At 34.9% G+C, this 21,758-nt stretch overlaps 1 protein-coding gene and 1 long non-coding RNA gene across 8 annotated transcripts in view; both read right to left on the bottom strand.

The window, feature by feature from the left end:
• The window catches only part of GRB14 (growth factor receptor bound protein 14), a 65,205-nt gene that overhangs the window by 31,278 nt on the left and 12,169 nt on the right, over positions 1 to 21,758 (bottom strand). The window contains exons 1-2 of one of the 7 annotated variants that reach the window (XM_084524050.1): positions 16,556 to 16,644; positions 13,971 to 14,138 (exon numbers count right to left, since the gene is read on the bottom strand). The exons of 4 other annotated variants lie outside the window; for them this stretch is intronic. In XM_084524050.1, the coding sequence (XP_084380176.1) occupies positions 13,971 to 14,033 (63 nt within the window). In that variant the 5' untranslated portion in view covers positions 14,034 to 14,138; positions 16,556 to 16,644. Of the gene's footprint in view, positions 1 to 12,581; positions 12,629 to 13,970; positions 14,204 to 16,555; positions 16,645 to 21,758 lie in introns of those variants that run through there. 2 more of the 7 variants (XM_084524051.1, XM_084524052.1) reach the window with 2 other exon arrangements.
• Positions 16,673 to 21,137, bottom strand: LOC311438955. Its single transcript, XR_014694463.1, has 3 exons — positions 21,064 to 21,137; positions 19,820 to 20,003; positions 16,673 to 17,136 (listed from the first exon to the last, which is right to left on the bottom strand). It is a non-coding gene; the product is annotated as an uncharacterized lncRNA (long non-coding RNA).

Genomic DNA, 21,758 nt, shown 5'->3' with positions numbered 1-21,758 from the left:
CTCTCTCTCATTTTTTCCCCTAAACTTTTTTCTCAAAAGTATCACACAGGAAAAGAGATGCTAGTTGAGAACAAGCTATCATTCATTTTCTTTACCATATAGTCTCAAGCTTTGTCCTATAGCCAGCCATGTAATTTGCCTTGACTATATTTATTAGAAGACTGTTAGGAGAGGGAAAAAAAAAGAGTTGCCTCTATTGTGCTCAAATCTTCTTTCCTGTCTAGTTCATGAATACACAGATTTTAGCTATTCCCAAGGCCAGAAGAAACATCTCAATAGCTTCCATTTAAGCCATCAGAAGTAAGAAATTAGCAACTCCAAGATCTTCTTAAAAGAGGAAAGCACGAGACTGAGCAGGACAAGTATCAATCATTTTCATTGTCTATGGGACCTGGCAAGGAGGTACAGCTTACCTACCCATCCTCTTTCCTTTTCAATATATTATAAAAATCAACCAAGATCCCAAAAGCACATGCACTTCACATTTATTCCTCCAAAAATTATATTGCTAAGAAATGTTTCAAAATAAAACACATTATTGTTTCCATTTCACTCATCATCTTAACTCAGAATGTATAATCAGTGTTGAAAAATGTAACAGGATTTAACAAAGGATAGAGAAAGGAGACTCTATCAGAGTAGGAAATAATGAGAAGGAGAAAAAAAAAAAAATCAGAAACTGCTTAAATAAAAGGGGTATAAGTAAAAGAGCATATAAGGTAATCAGTGTGGGAAGAGCAAGAGAAAGCTGGACTCGACTCTCTCAAGTCTCCTTCCACACTCAAACATCATCTCCGCTACAATAATTAAATAATGTGTTCCGTAGATTTTTAAGAGAGGGTGTCCAAGTCTCTGATTCTTCAGAATTTTCAAGCCATCTGTTCTGGAAGTTTCAATCTGCAGAAATGACACAAACATATGGAAAGACCATACCCTGCACTGAGCAGTTTTAAATTTCAAACTAAGTCCTGACTTGTGAAAAAATCCAGGTAGATCCAACAGAAAAAGAAGCACAGAGAACATGGAGTCCATATTTAGGTGCCTACATCAAATAACCTGAGTTACAAGATTTTGGTTGCAACTGTATGGCCATGAAATCAATGGATGACCAGCATCTTTAAATATGTATCAGGCCACTTCTATTTATAAAGATACAGGTATCTAATTTTAGCTCATCCATTCCTCTCTTTTTCTCCATTAATAGAAAATTACATTTAACATAAATGGGACTGAAATTGTAATGTAAGTAAAAAACATGCAGAGTTATTGTATGCAAAATCAGCCTTTAAAGAGTCTTATAGTCCAGGGTGCCAGACGTCCCTAGAGATCTGCTTGATAAAATGCTAACCTTTGTCATTAGTATTAACTAACAGGCTATTTGTCTGTTCTCAAATTTCCGATCTTACTCCCTGGTAGACAAAGCTTTTGTTGTTTTTGTTTTCTTTTTATTCTTTTAATTTACTGGTATTAGCAGAGGACAGGGGAATTTGAGGTGTATTTGAAATCGGAAATTGAAGTGCATTCAACTTGGAAATTTCTAGCATTCCAAACTATTTTACAACTTCTAGTCTGACTACTTTTTAGAGAGCCTTTTTATAAGAGTGAGCAAAACTTTGGATTCATAAAACTATTCAAGGACAGATTAAGTCAATTATTTTTTTTTTAAATAGCATGCTGTTAAAGTTAATTGTGTGAATGCAAGACTTTCCCTTCAAATACCCTAGACTACAGGTAGAAGGCCAGCTTCCAATATTCTTCCAAAAAGGAAAATTCAAGGCTGAAAGGATTCTTACAGTTTGTAGATGTCTATAATTTATTATTTTTTAAATGATACAATGATTAACTGTAGCTGCTCATTGCAAAGCAACTATTTACTCCATTGCCACATCATGAGCTTTCAAAAATTTGTCCTGTAGATGTCCCTGTGATGTCCCCTCTCTTCTGAAGGATGGTTCACAAGGCACTACATGATTTCTGCGCAGATTTGTCAATGTGTACAACTGGACAGGCAAGAATTGTCATCCATTGATTAGGGACAATTACCTGAAAGCATGTACATGAGGGAAGAAGGCAAGTCTGGAACAAACCTATGTGAAATCCTGGTTACAGTGAATCCTGACTTCTTACCTGAAACAGTACAGCTTCAAGAGAACTTCAAGACATGAAGTGAAATGAAACCATCACCTTTTATAGTAGGACCATCAACCCCTTTAAAGGGGAAGCTGAGCACCTTGTACTTAAAGAAACTGAACGTAAGTTAAGACTCCACTCACAGACAATGACAGAAAATAACAAAGAAGGAAGTAACTTCCTGAAGGAGGAATAACTGCTCTCCCAAGTGACCAAAAGTAAACTTTGTACACATTTAGCTGTTATTGACAGATGGAGTTAAGGTCCCACAAAAAGCACCAAAGATTTAAATGTACTAATAATTAATTAAGTCTCTGTCTTGCAATGAAACCATGGTGCCAAGAAAGGAAGTACAAAGTCTAGGAAAAATGCCTATTTTTCCTACCATGACCTAAAACACATTGAATTTTTCCAAGATCTACCAAACAAACATTCTGTTAGGATATTATGTTAGAAGGTACTCAAAAATGTTTAAATTCATGGTAATAGGCACATTATAAACTAAAACAATTTTTGTTCACTTTCTATGAAAGCCCTCTGACAAATTACTATGGCAATTTGGCAATTATCTATATCTTTGAGCCCATACAATCACCCCCCTTTGCTTGACTCTTAGCATTATCTTGTCCAATTCAGCATGAGACTGACCATTCTATGAATGGAAAAAAATCACACATGCACACAAAAATCTGAACAGCAATATGGAGAAGTAACAAAAATATTTGAGGTTTCCTGTACACAAAAAAGGTCCTATTCTGAGTTTCAAAATAGGCATTTTTCATCTGAATTTGGGCAAGTGATTATTAGTCCCTCAGTTTCCTTTTTGTAAAATGGGGCAAGGGAAATGAAATCTGTTTCTATACAGCAGGGTAACAGATTGAACTCATTAAGATTTGTAAAGCACTTAGACTTCCTCTTATGACTACTGCTTTAGATGTGTAAATATGTTGTATTATAAAGAGGGAGGTTAAATTATGCAGATCTCCAAATTATAATAAGCTATGTGCAAAAATATAGCAGCAAAGTTCTTTCAAACGAAGGTTATGACAATCACATTATGATGTTAAAAAAAATGGCAGAATGAGGACAATGCTGACATGCAATCATCTCAAAGACAATGTCAGTAAAACTGAAGAGAAACAAGGTTTGAAAGACAGCAAGAGTGTTAAAATATAAATACCATTATTTAATCCTGAAGTTTATACATACACTTTTACAATATTGGTCAACAGAAGCAAAAAAAAAAAAAAGTAATACAAGTTATAAAATATTTCAGAATTTCATATAAAACTGAACAAAAGGCAAGGTCTAGAGAAAGCAACTTCCACGCTTCGGACAATTAACTCATAGTGCAACTATTTTTAGAGAAAAAAAGTGAGATTCTTTTTAACTATTAGCTATAGTTATATGACACTTCGCTCAAAAAGTTACTATAATTAGACCACTAAATATGAACAATTACACTGTGAAGTTCAGTATACTGTAAGTAGGAATTGCAATAATAAACAACATACAGATTAAACATTGCAAGTATTGCAAGTGAAAGATTCATCACCATCACCAGCCTTCACCACAAAGAAGCAAATCAAGAGTAAAAAATGCAAAGTAATGGAAAAAAAACAGAAAGCCCTTAAAAAATGCACAGATTTATAAATAAAGTGGAGGGGGAGTACAGGACAATTTATTTAAATACAGAGTCTCAAAATATTCTGCCTCTCTTGGTTGTGGGTTGTTTTTTGGGGGGGGATGTTTTCTTTTTTTTTTTTTTTTTTTTTTCCCCTTCTTCATTTGATGGAGATTCCAAACAAGAGCAGTTAAAGAGGCATTTTAAGTACAACTTGTAATATGTGTATGAGTAACTAGGAAGCTGTGAGGGAATTTAAACATCATTGACAAAAATTAAACATCATTGACAAAAAAAAAAAAAAATCAAATAATATAATTCCATGGAATAGCAGAAATCAAAGAAAATTAGCAGGTTCGCTAGATGATTCAGCAGCCAAAGGATCACTTATACAAGATAAACACACTGCAGAGTAGCTGAATGATTTATTTGCATTAATTATTCACAATGACTTTGGAGTATTATATTCCCAGATCTACTCTTTACATGTGAAATCACACTGCTGCTTTAAAAAGAAGGGAAACTGGAAATGAAAAAGCAAACAACAAACAGTTAAAATACGGTTATACACTCTAAAACGTAAAGAAACTTAAATGGCAAACCTCAGTCTATCCTAACATAAATGAAGGCTGAGACTCCATCTCTTCCTTATCTGATGAAGATGGCATATAAACTTCTGTTGAGTCCTGGGAAAGAGGAAAAAACCATCTGCTACACAAGGAACATTGAAGCAGATTAATTTTGGGGTGTTGCATTGTGAATTTGTGACACACTGTTGTCAGGCAGATAGGTAAGGATTATACCTACTTTGTCTCTTCCTAGAGAAAAAAACCCATTCTATTAAAATTTTCTTCATTTTGTTCACAGCAGTTATTAGAATGGTTTACAGTAATCATCATACTTCTGAAAAATCTTGGTGATTTAATGCAATTCACATTGATTGGCATCCATAACTTTTCAAAAGTCCTTGAAAAGAATACCTATCATGAAGATTGAACACTCATGGAGTTAAAGACTGCAGGATAAAGGTAAATTTAAAATGAATTGTTCGTTTTTAGAATGGCTGGTTACATTCAAGTAAATTCAGACTCACTCACTTTAACCTCTGAATGAGAGTGGAGAACCCATGTCTTACAAGCCACGATAAAAATGAGTCTTGGTTATTTTTCATTTCATGACTGAGAAATGCTAAATGTGTGTATTAACATCTGACAAAGAGGTATCTAAAAATCACCTTGGTCCTGAGAAAGGTAGAAGTTTCCCAATTTCTGTCGTCTATGTACCTCTTACTTACAGCCAACTAGTCAAACATAGATCACTTCTCAATCTCAGTGCATGGTACATATGGACCCCTGGTTAATATAAACCTAGTACATAGACATGTAGATCTCAATTACAGTTTTACATCTTCCTATACACTAAAAATAAGTTAAAAAAAAAAAAGAAAAAAGAAAATAAAATAATCCAGTGAAGCTTTAGTAGAATTCTCTAACCAAGGAAAATTTTAAAATTCATTAGAGAACATAACATAATCCAACTTTAGAACAAGTACATTCATATGCAGGCTATTCTCTTCTCTACCTATGCACCACTATGTCTTACTGACCAAGAGCATGGGGATTTTGACAGTATGTCCAGCCAATACAGTTCACAGTACAAAACTTAAGTTATCGCCCCAAACTAGAAATATGGTATAAATTATCAACATGCTACCACACCTTCCAAAGAAGTCATATACAAAATTCAGGGGAGAAATGATTTTTTTATATAAAGCCACTAAAATACACCTGTATTTTTTATTTTCTGTGTACAATAAAGTTAAGGGCAGAATGTTATCAGTCTTATGTTTGACTAGCTTGTCCCTATTTGTGTCAAAGCGTTAACATTATTTAAATGAGGCTTTCTGTATTTAATAGTTCAGTTTGTCCAACATATCCTTCGCTTGTCAGAGATAAATAGAATGCTGTGTTCCAGCACAAGAGAAAGCAAATCTGTTACTGCCACATTCTGGCTGCACTCTATGTTTCTGAAGAGATACCAGCTATAAAAAGAAGTACCTATTGTTTCTACCAGGGTTTTCACACTATGTTGCTGGTTTCTCAGCAGAGCATCTCTCTTGCTGAAGCAGAGAAAGACTAAGTCTCTAAATAATTTGTTTTATATAAAAGTTCTGGCTTGAACTACAATACAGTTTCAAATCTAAGAATACCTTTGTCATTGCCCTTATTACTTCAGTATTCTCTTGGAGGTCACTAGAGGAAAAAAGGCTGTAGACTCAGTAAGACTGAGTTTTAGATTTTCAGCTTAATAAAATTCAGTTTGTAAATTTTCACATAATTTCTAGAGTGGTACAAGGAATTTTGAGAGCAAGTATGACAAAGGCTATGTAGGTTAACCCATCATACTGAACAGTTGGTTTAAAATCATAGAATCACAGTATCATTAATGTTGGAAAAGACCTCCAAGATCATCTGGTCCAACCATCCACCCTACCACCAATATCACTCAATAAACCACATCCCTAAGTACCAAAACCAACCTTTCTTTAAACACCCCCGGTGACCGTAACTCCACAACTTCCTTGTGCAACCTGTTCCAAGTACTTTGCCATTTGGTATAAAATGATGAAAACTGTTCTGCTGGGTCAGACTACAGTAGTCTTGCAGCCCAATACTGTCTTTGGGTATCTGTTTCTAGTCACTGGTGCTATACAATGGCAAGGTATGACTGCTATAGAATAGTTATTCTGACAGAATGTTTTATCCTTCAGCACTTTCCAACATCTTTCATTTCATTTGCATAGTATTGCTCCCTGAAGCCAAGGCATTAAATCCAAATAAAGTGTAAATCCTGTAATAAAGCTAGCAAGCCTACTCAAACCATGTAAAACCTTCAACTAGACACTCACATTAACACAGATTTGTCAGCAAATTTTGCTGATAAATCCGAGTCACTACAGGGAGCACCTGGGCTTAGAATTAATTCCTATATTAAAGGCCAAAACTTGATAGTCATCTAATGCAAAACAGTCATGAAAACTAGTGGAACAAAAAGAATATTTTAAAAGGATGATGTTGTAATAGAAACTACTCATAGAAACTAATCATTTCAGTAATTTAACATATTTTGACAATATTTACCTGTAACCATGTGTTCTAGTTCTAAAAGGAAAATTAGGTATGTAAACTGAACAGTTTTCAATCACACAAAAAAACTGAGAAGTCACCAGTAAATTTTTCATCTCTTCACATGCTGTGATAACCTACATCCAGAGGTCTTCTGGGCTGTCTGGCTGTTTCTTCTTTTTACCATACACAGTCCATGTTCAGATTATGACAGAATGCTCATAACACAAATACATATAGCAGTCTTATCAAACAGGATATTCAGAAGCATGGTGACAGACACAATCCAACAATAGTTAAAATCAACACAACCGAAGGAAAATCAACAACACAGAGCTTGCATACACAGCTGGTGGATAATTTCATGAGCTACTTATGTCTGGCTGTTATGCTAATACAAGACAAGTAGAGGGCTCCAACTGCTATTCAGTCTAGATACCATTTGATTGTTAAAATCTTGGAGAAGAGAATTAACTGGTTTAGAAAATAAGCCTAAGAAGTCCAAGAAAAAAGCATGATGTTATTTTAGGGCAGAAGTTGGAGGTAGAAATGATACAACATTCAACAAGAGTAATGAAAAGACTGCAAAGAAAGCACAGTATGCTGAGCAAACGAGAAAGAGGATACCAGTACGAAATAAATGAAAAGCACTACAGATGTCAGCTGAACACTTCCTCCAGTCCCTCCAAAGATTTTTAGCGGTGCCAAATGGAGAAGGTATCTGCAAAGAAACAAGCAGTATGAAGTTTTAACCACAGGGAAGTGCAATGCATTTTAAACAAAGGATGACTCCCCAGGTTAACATTTTTTGAAGTCCCAGCATGTGTACTGGTAGAGCTATAAGTAAGTAGTCCAAGACCTCCCAGAGCTTATGATCTGCCAGAGAAAGGAGATGAAATATGTTACTGGATAGAATACAAATGAGGAGTAAAAGACTCCTCATCTCTTTGAGTCTGTATGGGTTCAGAGCCACACATCCAGTAAAACTTCCACTTCTTAAGCAAACACAAACAGATTTTGCAACTCTGGCTCAAAAAGCTGGGTATGTATTCTTAAGAAGTTTGACTTATCTTGCTTTCTACTGTTCCCAAGGCACCCATTATACACTGTACCAGAATAAATCTCTTCTCGTGTAACTACTTTAAGCTACAGAAAACAAGTTGCTCTGAAATATATAATCATAAATAAAGGATTGAAAGCAACTGAATATGCGCAACTTTGAAAAAGAAGGTTCAGGAAGACAATGACAATTGTAAGAGACTAAGATGGACTGAAAGCAAGGTAAAATCTTCAGTGTTAGAATAGATTTATGTTGATTCAAAAGTTTTGATCAGACAGTCATAACTTCTTCTTTAAGTCCTTAAGGCAGCTGGCATTTTGTTGGGATGGGTCCTGCCTCTGTTCCTGACTCAAAGGCAGAAAAACAAGGAGTTGGGCAGTACCCATAGCAATAGCATGGAAATAAGGAAGCAAGAGAGCTTGGATCTGAGTAATTCCTTGGTGCAAGGTGACACATTTTCTTTGTACATATTAGTATTTCTTTATTTTATCAAAAGTAAATAAAATCTTCTATTTTTTCAGGGTTTTGCTTATGTATCATAGTATGCTGAAAGTCACACACAAAAGACATGTAACATCAGTACGGAAAATTTGATTTTTAGCATAGGACTGTCACTACTACCTAGTGTGCTGTTTGTTATGTTTTTCCCTTCACATACAACAATGCAACATAATAAATAAGGGATTTACTACCAGTAGAGATGACTTTGGCAATGGCTCTTGATACATTTCAGGGCTGAGTAATACAGTCTGAAGGTCAAGTTCTGACTTCTTAAAGCCTAATTTATTCAAGAGGAGACTGAAGTTCTAGAGCTAGAAGATGGCCAAGTACTTTCTTCAATTGATGAAAAAGCTGTTTTGTTATGTTTTTTTTTTGTTTTGTTTTCTTCCTCCAAAGGATTTTCTGCCAACAGAAAAGGATTATGAGCAGAGTAGGGCACTAAACACAGCCAATTTCTTTGGTTACTGTATGAAGGATGTTAGATGTTCAAAGAAGGCAAGAAGAAACTGAAAAGTGTATCAAAGGTCTGTTCAAGAACTGAAGACAGAGTGCAATGTTAATTGTGCCTCTAAACTTGTCATACTATACAAGGGACAAATAATGACCAAGTGTATTAAACCACTAAGGTTTCTAAGAGACTTCCTAAAAGCTCTGCACACTCATTATTCACTCTCTTATACATACACACACATACATCCCCACCTACCTTTCATGGCAATATGCAATATAGTGGTATACATTTTAATTTCCAAGATCATTGATGGTTTTGTATAAAAAAATATTATATAAAATTTGATTTCTCATAGGGACTGAAATATCACAGGGTAGTGTTCCCCTATCCCTCCTCACCCCTTCCTACTCCACCCCCCTCGGTAAAGTTAGTCCCATTTTGGTTTCATTTATAAATTTTGGGATCAATTTGACACAGAACAAAAACTTTACTGCTTCTAAAAACATGAAACCACTAAGTATAACTGATCAAGTGGTGTGTGACTGTTTGAGAATAAAGAATGCATTCTCAAAGCAAAAATTGGTCCCAGAACCTTCCTAAAGTGTAGTATCAGATCTATATTTGCTTGGCCAAAACCTTCCTCAGAGAAAGTGCTGCGATACTTCCCCTAAGGAGGCCCTGTCAGTAGGTCTCTCCTTAACAGTTCCTGGGCTTAACGAGGCGTAACCAGACCTCTTCCACAAAGAAAATGCTACTGTGCCTCCCTCCTCCTTCTTTATCATCCACAATCTGAACTTCCAAAATCACGTCAGTCTCTGTCATGAACAGGTAACTTAATATCTGCAACTACAGTATGACAGATGACTGAATCTGAGGCAGATCATCCTTTCATAGCTTAAATGAAATTTGTATGTTCCCTCAGACAAACATCTGAGGTAACAGGTAAGCACCTATAGAAATAGTTCCATGCAGTTTTTATGTATTATCAAGAGGAAATGAGTGCAGATATCTTAGTACATATTACTTGCCACAAAGGTGGCAAGACCTTCCCTTGAGACTACGTACTGGCTTCCCCTTCTGGCAATTTTAAACAAACTTATTTCAAAAGCAAACTATCCATCTCCTGTATTGAGTTTGTGTCTCTGCCCATTCCTATACATATACATGTATAGGAATATATATATAGGTATACATATATATATATATATATATATATATACACACACATACAGACACACGCGCATTTCTGCTCCTAACCCTTCTTCAGGCTTAAAAGTTTACTATTTGTATCAAACTCTGCACATCCAGTATCAGTACATCCGGATTACACCCAGTACTTTAAATAAGATCATTAAATCTATACTGAATTTCCAGTCAGGCCCATTGTATTACTTTACCTAGCGGTTATTCCCAATATTTTCTCTCACACCCCCCAGCAAGTCATGAAGAAAAACATTCCACTAAAAATAAGATGTAAGAGCGATTCAAAATGCTTCACCTCAACCATCTGACCACTGTTCCCAAAGTCTTTAAAGCACAGTCAAACCCATCTCTTACTTTTCTCATGTGTTTTCAAATCTTTGTATGATGTGTCTCTTTTATTACACTGTACAAAAGAGAAAGAGGGTATGAGTGGTATTTATGCATCTTTGAAGGACTATTTTTTTCAAACTGTCCTTATGAGGAGATGCTGCATACATGAATGCTTTGTCTGTCTCCACATATTTCTATTTAATGGCACCATTACCATATCACTTAAAGTGCATTTATGTAAAATTCCTGGATTAACACATTGGCCTTTCATCTCAGGAAACCCAAACGCAAAACTGAGAAATTACTTTCACACTCCTAGCCTTGCAGACAGACATTGATAATTCTCAATACAATTTGGCTTAAGTGACCATTTCTGCTTGGCAGGAGGGGTGGGTGTTCATTAAAGCAGTGTGTGATCTCAGGCCAGAAAAAATGGATGGAAGAAAGATCCAAGAGAATCTTGAAAACTGCTAAAATCCAGGATTGTCATAAGCATGCAATCTAAACTACATGCTCATTTTCTAATCATTCTTCTCATATTCAATTTATTCTTCTAACTATTCAATATAATATTTCTTCCATTAAAAAGAAACTATGCAATCTCTTCAAGAATCACTAGAAATTGTTCAGCTGCAATACATACTACCTGTGTACACAAGGCCTTCCAACATTGTGTGACCTAGTGTACTAGGAAGTTCCCAACTGCTGTAAAAAAAAAAAAAAAAGCAATTCTGTTTATAAACCTTTCATCCAACATCAGCTGCTTAAGTACTCTTCTACTTATCACACAACAAGTCTAGCAGACCTGCAGATTTTTGTCTTGAATAAATGACTGGTTTGTAACTGACTGTAAAACATTGTTTTGAATGCATTATAACCTTTTAAATCTAATTTCTTAAAAACATTTTTGTAAGAGTACGGAGTTATTCACACAAAAGATTAAAAAAGGACATTTACTCTAACCGTGGTGGATTAATTATATGTCTAGTCTATATACACACTATAAATCTGGTTTTAATAATACTCGATATGCATAATTCCCCATGCTTATTAAGCAACTCATTTTTCTGCCTGTGCGAAAAGACCCCTTGGAATCTAAATGAGGCCCTGTAGCTTTAGTTAAAAATATATTACTTAAGAATAAAACAGATCAACTATGATACATACTTCTTTTCTGATTTTAAAATAAAAAAGTATGAAAAAAATGGACAAAACATAATAGTTACTTGGAATGAAAATTAAAAAAACATTCAAGAAACTGGTAAAACAGCCAGGCTATAACAATAAAAAACGTCACTTTTTGTGAGGGAGGAAAAAAAGATTCTTTCAGTACCATAACTAAACTAAACTTCTTACATAAACACTGATGCTTACATTAAAGAAATAATTATTGGGGATGATCAATAGCATAAAATATTACCTTATGAATTATTGCTCAATTTTCTCTTGACAATGCAATGCTAACATATTTATATTGCCAATGTCCAGGTTCTTCTTACATTATAGAAAATAAAATTGAAGATCACCTTTTACTTAGAGCACTGCAATTTCAATGTCTAACAGAAATACTACTTAAAAGCAGTATCCCAAGCAATTGATTTGAAGGCACTACATACCAGAATAATAGATTATGACTGAATTGCATTTCTATGTTTCTAATGTCCACAAAAAACAAATTCACACATGTGCATGCATGCATGCACGCACACATATTATCCCTTACAAGCTAGCCTCTTTCTTGTCTGCTTCCTGCCTGCCTTCCTTCCCTGTAGTATTCCAGTTCCAGGAATTAGGGTAGTGCTATAGAAGTAACAAAAAAAAAAAAAAAAAAGCCTTGTGAATGGAGAGAGGAGATATATTTGCAGGGAATTCTACTGGCATAAATATAACCATCATGAGCAAAAACAGGACACAAATTTGGCATACAGTGAGCCCTCAGGGAGGATACACACCTCTGAGAACTTTTGCAACTGTGTGCAATCCGATACCTACCTACCTAATTCAATATCCTGTGCTGCTTCCTCCTCCCACGTCCCATATTTTTATTTTGGGCTTGCAAAGCGCACAAGAAGTAAAGCCAATAGGTCATTTGATAGTAGTGTGAAAATATTTGTGTTTTAAAATAGGAGAGAATGCACAGAAATCTATCTCACTCACCATGCCTTAGGAGAGAACAGCAAGACTTTAAGTTTGCTCAGAGAATGATGCTCATCTCTCAACAGCAAAAAATGAAACACAATCCATTAAAATATACAGTACAGTTAAAACTGAGTTTCCTAGCCTTCAGAATGTTAGATTGAGTGAAGTTATGCATCTCTCTCCTCCCACATAGCACCATGCACTGCTCTGCGCATACCAGAGGAGTCCAATACAACTACACACTTCAAGAACAAAGACCTTCATCTTCCTAACATAGAGATAACCAAATAACAGCTGAAAATAAAACAACTATGACAACTGAAGATTTGAGGACTGGGAGGCAGGGAGAAAGGAAGGGCAGGGAACCACAGGATTGGAAGAATGAGAGCTGAGAAGCTAAACTTCAAATTTTTTTTTTAAAGATCATTTCTGTAGAGTGCTCTTACACAGTATCTCTCTCAAACATCTTGCACATATCTGAATCTGAAAGGGAAGTTACTATACCAGAAAAGTTATATATGACCATGTAATTGAGATAACACTAAAACTGCATGTTCACAGGCTTCCTCTGCAACTCAAGTGATAAATTAATCTGAAAGAACTAAAAATACTAAATCAATAACAGCTATGCATTCATATACTATTTTAGACTCACTGGACCTACACCATAAGTATATGCTGTGTTCTATGTAAAGTAATGGTGAGAACCATTTAATAGCATAATAGAGATTTATATTGCCATACATCACGTGTATTTTAACTTTACATATATCCCCAATCCACAGAGTTACACTAAGCAACCCTAATTTACATAGGCATAATGATTTTGTATTACTTCCACACTTTAGTGAGATTAAAGGGAAAAAGAAAAGAAAAAAAAAAGAAAGAAAACTACTACATTGGCACTGTAGCCTGCTACAGTGGCTAAAGCAAAGCACTGTACAGTGTTACCCTGATTCCCAAAGTACATGATGAACCATCCACTACTAAGATGCTAGCCAGAGTGTGAGGAAGAAGTATGTTCTGTTTAAAGCTGGTCAAAAATTTGTGTCAGTGGACTCCAGTTATCTTTCATTAAGATCAGTCCCTTATCCTTTTGCAGAGGTCTATTTCAATATTCTGAAATGCAATCATGATACTCTGTATTTAAGTACTACATTAATCTATAATCAAATTTCTTCCATAAATTACAGAATTGTGACAGAGAAAAAACCACAATAACAAAATATATATATATAAATATAAATGAGTATTATGTTCACATATATATCAGACAATAAAAATTATTACACAAGAAAAATAGAATGTAAATATAGCTATGTTTATTTAAAACAGTTTATTTACACTAAGCAAACGCATTATCAACTCAAAATAAAGTTAGTTACAAGATCGATTTAAATGCCATACCCGTTTCTGCAGAGTTATTGGCATAACTGCAGGCAATGTCACTCTTCTTGAAGACGAACTCATGTCTGCTTTTCTTAGAACTTGACAACCTTCACTCAGGTGGTAACATGAAACAGAACTAAGTACTTTGCAATATTCCTTGAAGCCTAACTTCTCATAACCCAAATCCTGTAGAGTCAGTGCAAAAAAAAGAGCAAGAACGCAGTTAATGTCACTCTGTTTATCTGAATCCAGTCCTACTCAAAGGCAATTACATAAGGCCCTGGGGTAGGACTAACCAGGAATCAACCAACCAAAGAGCTTAAAAACTTGTCTTCTGTCCTTGGGAAGGCCCACACTGATATCTCTGTCTATAAAAACAAGCACAACAGCATGCATTTCTATCACTCAGAATCCTGTCTTCATTATCAAAAAAAAAAAAAAAAAATTGTTGAAGATTGTATTCTAGCAATTTTATAACCACCGCTAATGGTTACAGCAGTAATGTTTTTTTCCTGGTCTCTTTCACCAAATAAAATAAGCTTCTTTATCAGTGCTCCTGATAGGAGCTCCTGATAGTTTCAGGAGGGTAACTGAGCATAAGAATAGGTGCACTAAATCCATTCCATGTTTCTTTATCAAAGAACCACCTTTATTCAAAGCAGAGGCAAAAATCCCCTTTTACTTAAAGTAATGCAATTTCTACCTTTGCAACATGAAGGCTTAGAAAAGTGGTAGGGAAAATGTTACAGGACTGAATATTTTATCAATTCAAGTTGTTGATCACCCCCACTCACATATTTACTTTATGCATTAAATATCTCAATAAAAAGCCTGGTTTCATTAATCTGCTTAATCTTAACCAATAAAGTCTGAGTTTTTTCTTTTATGTCAAAAAAAATTACTTCATTGCTTACGTGAGGTAATCTATAATCTTTTCTAAGGGTCATACTTAATAGCAGAAATGTTTTCTATTCTGTTGTTATGCAGCATGAGTAAGCAAAATTCTGTTGTAAAAAAAAAAATTTATTACTGTGATATCATATACTTGTCTTACAATTCTTGATCAAGCAGTTCATATTGAAAACTTTGCTCACCACAGGTGAAGGCTGCAGTCGTTCTGCAAAATGATTCATATCAAGTATTTGTAGCATTTCAAAAAAAATGATACCAGTTATGCAGACTACTATAGTTTCATACAAAGTTACTCCAGAGAAACTATTTAGTACACATCTCATTAATTAGACATCCTAGACGTGTTGAGAACTGTCCTGGAAAATATTGAAAACAACCCATACCACAACTCACCTTAACACATTGATAGTGTTTTTCCCTAATTGGAGACAAACACACCCTTTAGTGTTTGTCTCAAAATGTGTCTTGGCTCCCAGATGTAAGAAATTACATACCAGCAATTTAAAGATTAACAATGTGATTTAATGTAATTTGCTGTTGTGAGAGTTTTGTAAGTGGCAAAACTACATAACAAATTACTGATACCAGTTAGATACTTTAGATTTCATAGATTCAAAACATTTATTCTTGTGCTCAATTACCCTCCTGAATCCAAAAATCAGTAGATTTCTGGTATATTTTGTTGATGGACAAGATAAACAAACTCTGTAAACACAAGAAAAAACAAGAGCAACAACAACAAAACACTCCCTCCCCAAAAACACAACTATTTTTACCTGCAGTTCAAATAATAATAAATCACTAGCAAAGAATAGGAAGTAAAGACAAATATTTTCCTAAATTTTCAAACCTGTTGTCCTTGACTGTGACATACAGGGTGGAAAAAAAAAAAAAAAAAAGGACAAGAAACTCATGCCAATAATAAAGAGGTTTTGTTTGGAGACAAACATTTAATCCTTGTTCAGTTAGCTTTATGTGAAGAGCTTTTAATAAAGCCATCAAAACAGTGAAAAATACAGGAGGTATTTGCCATTTTCATGTTTCAACTATAAGCATTCAGTTTTAAATTTGACTCATTTTACATTGAGTCTATGGCAGCAGCAAATTCATAGTAATTGATCTTCTACATATTACATACTACACACTTACTTCTATTTTTCTCTCTGAAGTCCAAAACTCTTAAGATTGTTTTGAGAAATTTGAAGAATAAACATGATCTCCAGCATAATTGTTTGTTAAGTCTGTAACATTCTTTTCCACTAGAGATAGCTATGATAAATGTTTGTAATTAGGTTTTTACCTTTCAGGCACACAGCTTTTGTTTCCTATGAGCACATATTCCCAAGATTTTATAAAATGACTTCAAAATTTTGCTGTAAGATTCAGAAAACAACTTGCAGTACCAGAGCCTGTTCCTGTAGGAATTCTACTCCCAGGAACATTATACATATACATATTTGCAGCACCAGACTAAAAAAACCTACCCTTACAACCTTTTTTCCTTGGATTTTACGGGAGGAAAAAAAAAAAAGTTTGGGAAACAGTAATTGTAAACCTTGGTGCACTGCATTAGCGGCTTCATTGGGAAAGAAGCAAAACTAGCCCAAGCCTTTTTTTCTTACCCCTGAGTATTGAAGGTCCTTGTCTCTTCAAAAGCACATGCAGCTTTATGTTCTATGAATAATACTGACCTATTTGTCTGCAAGGTGAAGCAGGGAATTATTTTCCTCAGTGAGACTATCTATATTTTATCTTCTCCAGCCAGATATACAAGTCAGACCTATTTGGAAAGTAAGCAAACACCTAAGTGTTGTCTGACTTTTGTTTCAAAAAGCCAATATTGAGATCTGATTTTATTTTAAACAACAACAACAAAATTCTACAGTCATTTACTAGTGACAGTACACATCAGATGCACCAAAGATACCAAAGATGCACCAAAGATGCACCAAAGGAACATAAAGAAATACTTTCAACTCTTAAATTTCCAAACACAAACACTGAGTTAATAAATGTTTTGTGTTTTTTTTAAATGACATTTCAACTTCTGAGGGCAAGCCTTGCAGAGTCAGTTCACCATATGAAAGCCAAGATGAATTCTGTTGATAAACGTGAGATACAAGACAGCTCTGAAAGCAAATTATGCCTTCAGGCAAACATACATAATCACTTTCTTTTCTACAGGTAAAAGATTTGGCTTGTCCATGCCAGGTATGCAAACAATTTTGATTTCCTTCTTGTCCACCAGATCCAGCTCACTTGCTTGAGAGCTCTGTAAAAAAGAATTTTTTTATGCAGCTTTTCACTCCTATTTTTGTCACTCAGTTACCAGATACAGTTCTAAAAACACTCTTCAGATACTTTTTAGATACTTCAAAATACAAGCAATGTCTACTTCTTGCCACTAAAGAAAGCATGACTAAATTGAGCGGATAAGAACTGAACAGCTCTTAGTTAGCAGCTCCAAATACATGCTTTATATCAACATATGTAACACAGATATCCTGCTAGTAGAGGAAGGTCAGTGTTGTACTTCAGGCACTGGATAGGGAGTCACAACAGCTGATTTTATTCCTGGCTCTGGCAGACATAACAGGAATGTGGGCATTTATATGCAACAAGCAAAGCAGAGCCAGGTTTTGCCTCTGTAGATGAAAAAATAAAATCCAGACAACATAAATTCATTAAGGTTTAAAAAACCAACCAAACAAAAAACTTTGACACTGCTTTTTTTATACTCATTTTACCTTTAAGCTAAATCAGAAGGTTATTACACAAGACCAATGTGAAGCCAGGTAGGTTATTTTTCATACAGTTCATACAGTCTTCATTTGTGTTCATGTCTGCTTGGCACAAATGGTGACTTGTGTCTCTCTACTAAAGCAAGAATCAGTTATACCATCAATATGACCATGGAAACATATATAGAGCATTTCTTGCATAGGTTTGTCAAATAGCTGGTTTTTTTTTTTTGTTTTGTTGTTTGTTTGTTTTTTTTTTTTTTTTTTTTTTTTACAACTGAAATAGGATTATCCCACAGGGAAGAAAAAAAAAAAAAAAAAGGCTTCAAAGTGATGTGAGCCTTTCTATTCCTGTAGTCCCTTAAACAAAGAAACTTAACAAGGTCTTATTCCTCAAAACAGAATATACAGCGCACCCTCCTAGAGGGTTGGTAATAACTGATTCTATGCAGAAACGATTGCATTAACACAGAATATATTGCCTGTAAAGCAACATACGTATAACTTATCTAGGGATTTCACAGTCAAGTTTGCACCATCATCTCTTTTTTTCCTGTCTCTTCATACAATTATCCATCTATTTTATACTTCTATTTTGAGAATAATGTGCTTTAAAATAAAAATAATAATTAAAAAAAAAAAAAAAAAACAGAAATAGCACAATTCATAGATTCAGTTCTTCCTCTTTCAGCCTTTCCATGTATGAGGTAGGCATTACAAAGAACACATGACGATGGAGCAGTTTAATGGCAAAGCAAGATAACTGCAGATCCTAAACCCTGCACTGAAAAGCCATCTCCAAATTTGTTATTTCATAGTTCTCAGTAGATTGCTGTTCTTTTGCTGGCAAAGCAGTATGTACTGCACAAACTCTGAACTCCTTTTTAATGCTGTCCCTGAATTACTAACCCATTCATCAGCTTCCTTCTTCCTCCTGGTTATAGTTATGGGTCAAATTGGGCCTTACACATACACAAAACCAGATTCTCGGATAAAAATTCTCAGAGACTATTGACACTCAAGATTACAAGCTGGTTGTATTAGAAAACAGTTTTCTTATCAAGTCTTAGTTTTACAAAGGAAATTGCATTTAGCAACCAGAACATGTTGCAGGAAGAAAGTGAGCGGACAAAGATACGTAAGGCAGCTTCTTGTGCTACAACTGAATCACTGGCTTCAGTTTTACTCTCTCCATATGTTCCTATTCTGAAGGAGTTAGTTTCATTTGAAAAGCAGATGCCTTGTTAGTATCTGCTACACAGAAATCAACCAATGACAGCAGTCAGTCATGCAAGTGAGGAAGCTCCTCAAAGTATTTTCTTCACTGTATGTTCAGACTGCTTAGACTGAATTGGAAATGTGTTTTATCTCAGAGTCACAACTGTAAATACTCTCTTAAATCTTATTTAGAGGAGTCAATATGAGTAACTTCCCACATGGCGATTTTTATACTTAGGTAAATACAATTCCTAATTCAATACTGTAATGCTCCTGGAAGAGTTTTAAAAGTGGGTAACAATCATATAAGGTTTGTACCAATGCATAAGCCCCAAATGCAAAGACTGGGAGTAATTTTTCCATCACTTCTCCACAGTAGCTCTCTAGAAAAAGCCTAGATTTATTCATTCCTTTCCTCTCCAGCAACTTACGTATTGTTTATTTGCAGTTATCCTACAAATCACCCTTCCTTGGGCCTGAAAAGCTGAGTAATTGCTGTTTATAAATTCATTCTGGATTTGGGAAAAGGAACACCCAACTATTATTAGTTCATCCTTCAGCAGTTCTGCTGACCTATTGCTTCAGAGTATCTTACATCTTCTATACAGCTTGATTGACCCAGTAAGTAGTTATAAATTCCAGTTTTCCATAAATTCTCTTCCTGCCATCCACTTTTGCCAGTTACTGCCCAAGCATAACAGGAATGTTACAAAACTGGCATTATCTTTCATACCTATAGATCTTCTATCTCTTTGCCAAATGCCTGGTAAAAAAGAACAAAGTTATGATACTTGACTTGTATTAATGTTTAATCTTCAATGTTATTTAATAAGGTCATTGTCTCATGGACAGAAGTACAAAGGATAAAGTACAAATTTTTATAAGAAGTAACTGAAAAGCAGCACTTTTCCAAAATCCTTTCAATTCCTTTTTGATCTTATTTAAAAAAAAAAAAAAAAAAAACACAGAAAAAAAACACACACACACAGAACGTACCTTTTTCTTGGTTGCTCCTAATTTCAATGAATGAGAAGTATCCTATCTGAAGATCATACCAATGAGTAGTTTTGTGGACACTTGGGTAAAAGTGAATCTCATCACCCAGTGAGTTGCCCAGAGGTGACAACACACAAACTTCCTTTGAAAGTTCCATGTTCTCTAGTTACCTGAATACAATAAGCTCAAACAGATTTATCATTACAAAAGTGACTAATCATATACTACCACCTTTCAGAATATTACAAATTATTTTTTTAAAACTGTGAAATCTTTTTTTTTTTTTTTTTTTTTTCAAAATTATTGGTTATCAAAACACCAGAGAAGAAGAGAAGACAGATTTGCTCTACTTAGAGCAAGGCCTTCCTATCCAGATCACTTCAAACTGATGAAAGGATTTAAACCTTCAGCATCACAAGCAAGACCCTTAATCTTCAGCTCTATAAAGAGCTTTTTCCCTGTCTGAGAAGTCCAAATTACCTTGCTTTCTCCCAGGTCGACCCTAACTGATGGATTCAGTTTCTACCTAGAAAATGAACATCTCACAAATCTTAACATATCCCTAAAGAAGAAGTAAAACAGCTTACCAGCATAACCTGAAACTAGACAACAGTTACTTCCTGTCACACACATACAAACACAAAAACCCCATACTTTGAAAAAATTCCAAATTAAAAAAAAAAAAAACTTCAGAAATATAGCTTAATGAGAACAATCAGACATAAATATTACGTACAAACAGTCAAAAATTAAAAGATATGGAAACAAAGTTAAAGTTCAAAAATCAGAATACATACAGTTTTCCTTTAGACCTAACAAGTAATAATTGTACTAGAGACAAATGACCTGAGTATCCATCCTGTTTGCCTACCAAAATGGAGCAGCATATTCCTGTATCATAATGCTACAGCACCCTACTCAGAGTGGGGCTCAATTATCTTGGAGAAAGCCTAATAATAATGATCATACCAGCTTGGAAAAAAATAAAAATCTCCTCTTACTGCATTATTTAGCTTCATAGTTTGTGATTATGGAAATGTTCACATTTTAAGAACAATGGCAAAAAGCTGAACACTATTCATTAATGCAGCTAAATTTCACAGCATCAAAGAGCATAATGCAATTTTCCATCCTCATAAATTCTTACAAACTTGTGAAATCCTTGTTACACAAACAGTTCTTGCAAAGCTTTTCAGCTACCTATTTCTGCAATCAATAGGTTCAAAACAAATTGAAACACATACTGATAACGAAGTTCTGTCAACTAAGTCATAAGAAAACCCACACACTGTACAAGCTTCCCTTCACTATATAGCAGTGAATTTTAGTGAACAAACTTCCAGCCTGTTTTCTCAACATTTGATACCATTTCTGTGTCATTATCAAGTGCCTGCAGCTGCTCACAAACTCGAGGCCTTAATGTAATCAGTAACAGGAGTTATCATAACAGAAGTAATAAAAACGCTATTTATAGCCCAAGAATGCACTTGTTGAAAAATCCATTTCTGATCACAAGGCAATCTACCATATCTTGTTTTTCTGTGGATATATTAAGTTAAGAAGCAAACAGAGAGACATAACAGTGTGCAGCATATGCATACCTACCAGAATAGGCAGGAACGATCCATCAGTACGCTAATTAGAAGCACAGGCACACCTCTAAGATAACCGATATACATTTCTCTCTTGAGATTTAAGTATTAAACACCATGAATGCTATTGGGCTAAAATATGAGCTGATTAGCTGCAAATGAATGTTCTGCAACTGAACCAGGAGAAAAGAAAGTTCATGCTGTTATTGGAGCAGAGGTCTAATTTCTTCTCCCTTTTAATTCCTCCTCCTGCAACTGCCCTTCTTGAAAAATTTTCTTTGGCCTGATTAGCATTTTTTTTAATCTTCCCATTTGAGGTGACTCCCATCAGGACTCTAACATGAGAG

The sequence above is a fragment of the Aythya ferina genome (genome assembly GCF_964211825.1).
Source record: "Aythya ferina genome assembly, chromosome: 6".
In the NCBI taxonomy this organism is placed as follows: domain Eukaryota; kingdom Metazoa; phylum Chordata; class Aves; order Anseriformes; family Anatidae; genus Aythya; species Aythya ferina.
The sequence above is the reverse complement of the archived record's forward strand: the minus strand, read 5'-3'. Positions and strand labels throughout refer to the sequence as shown.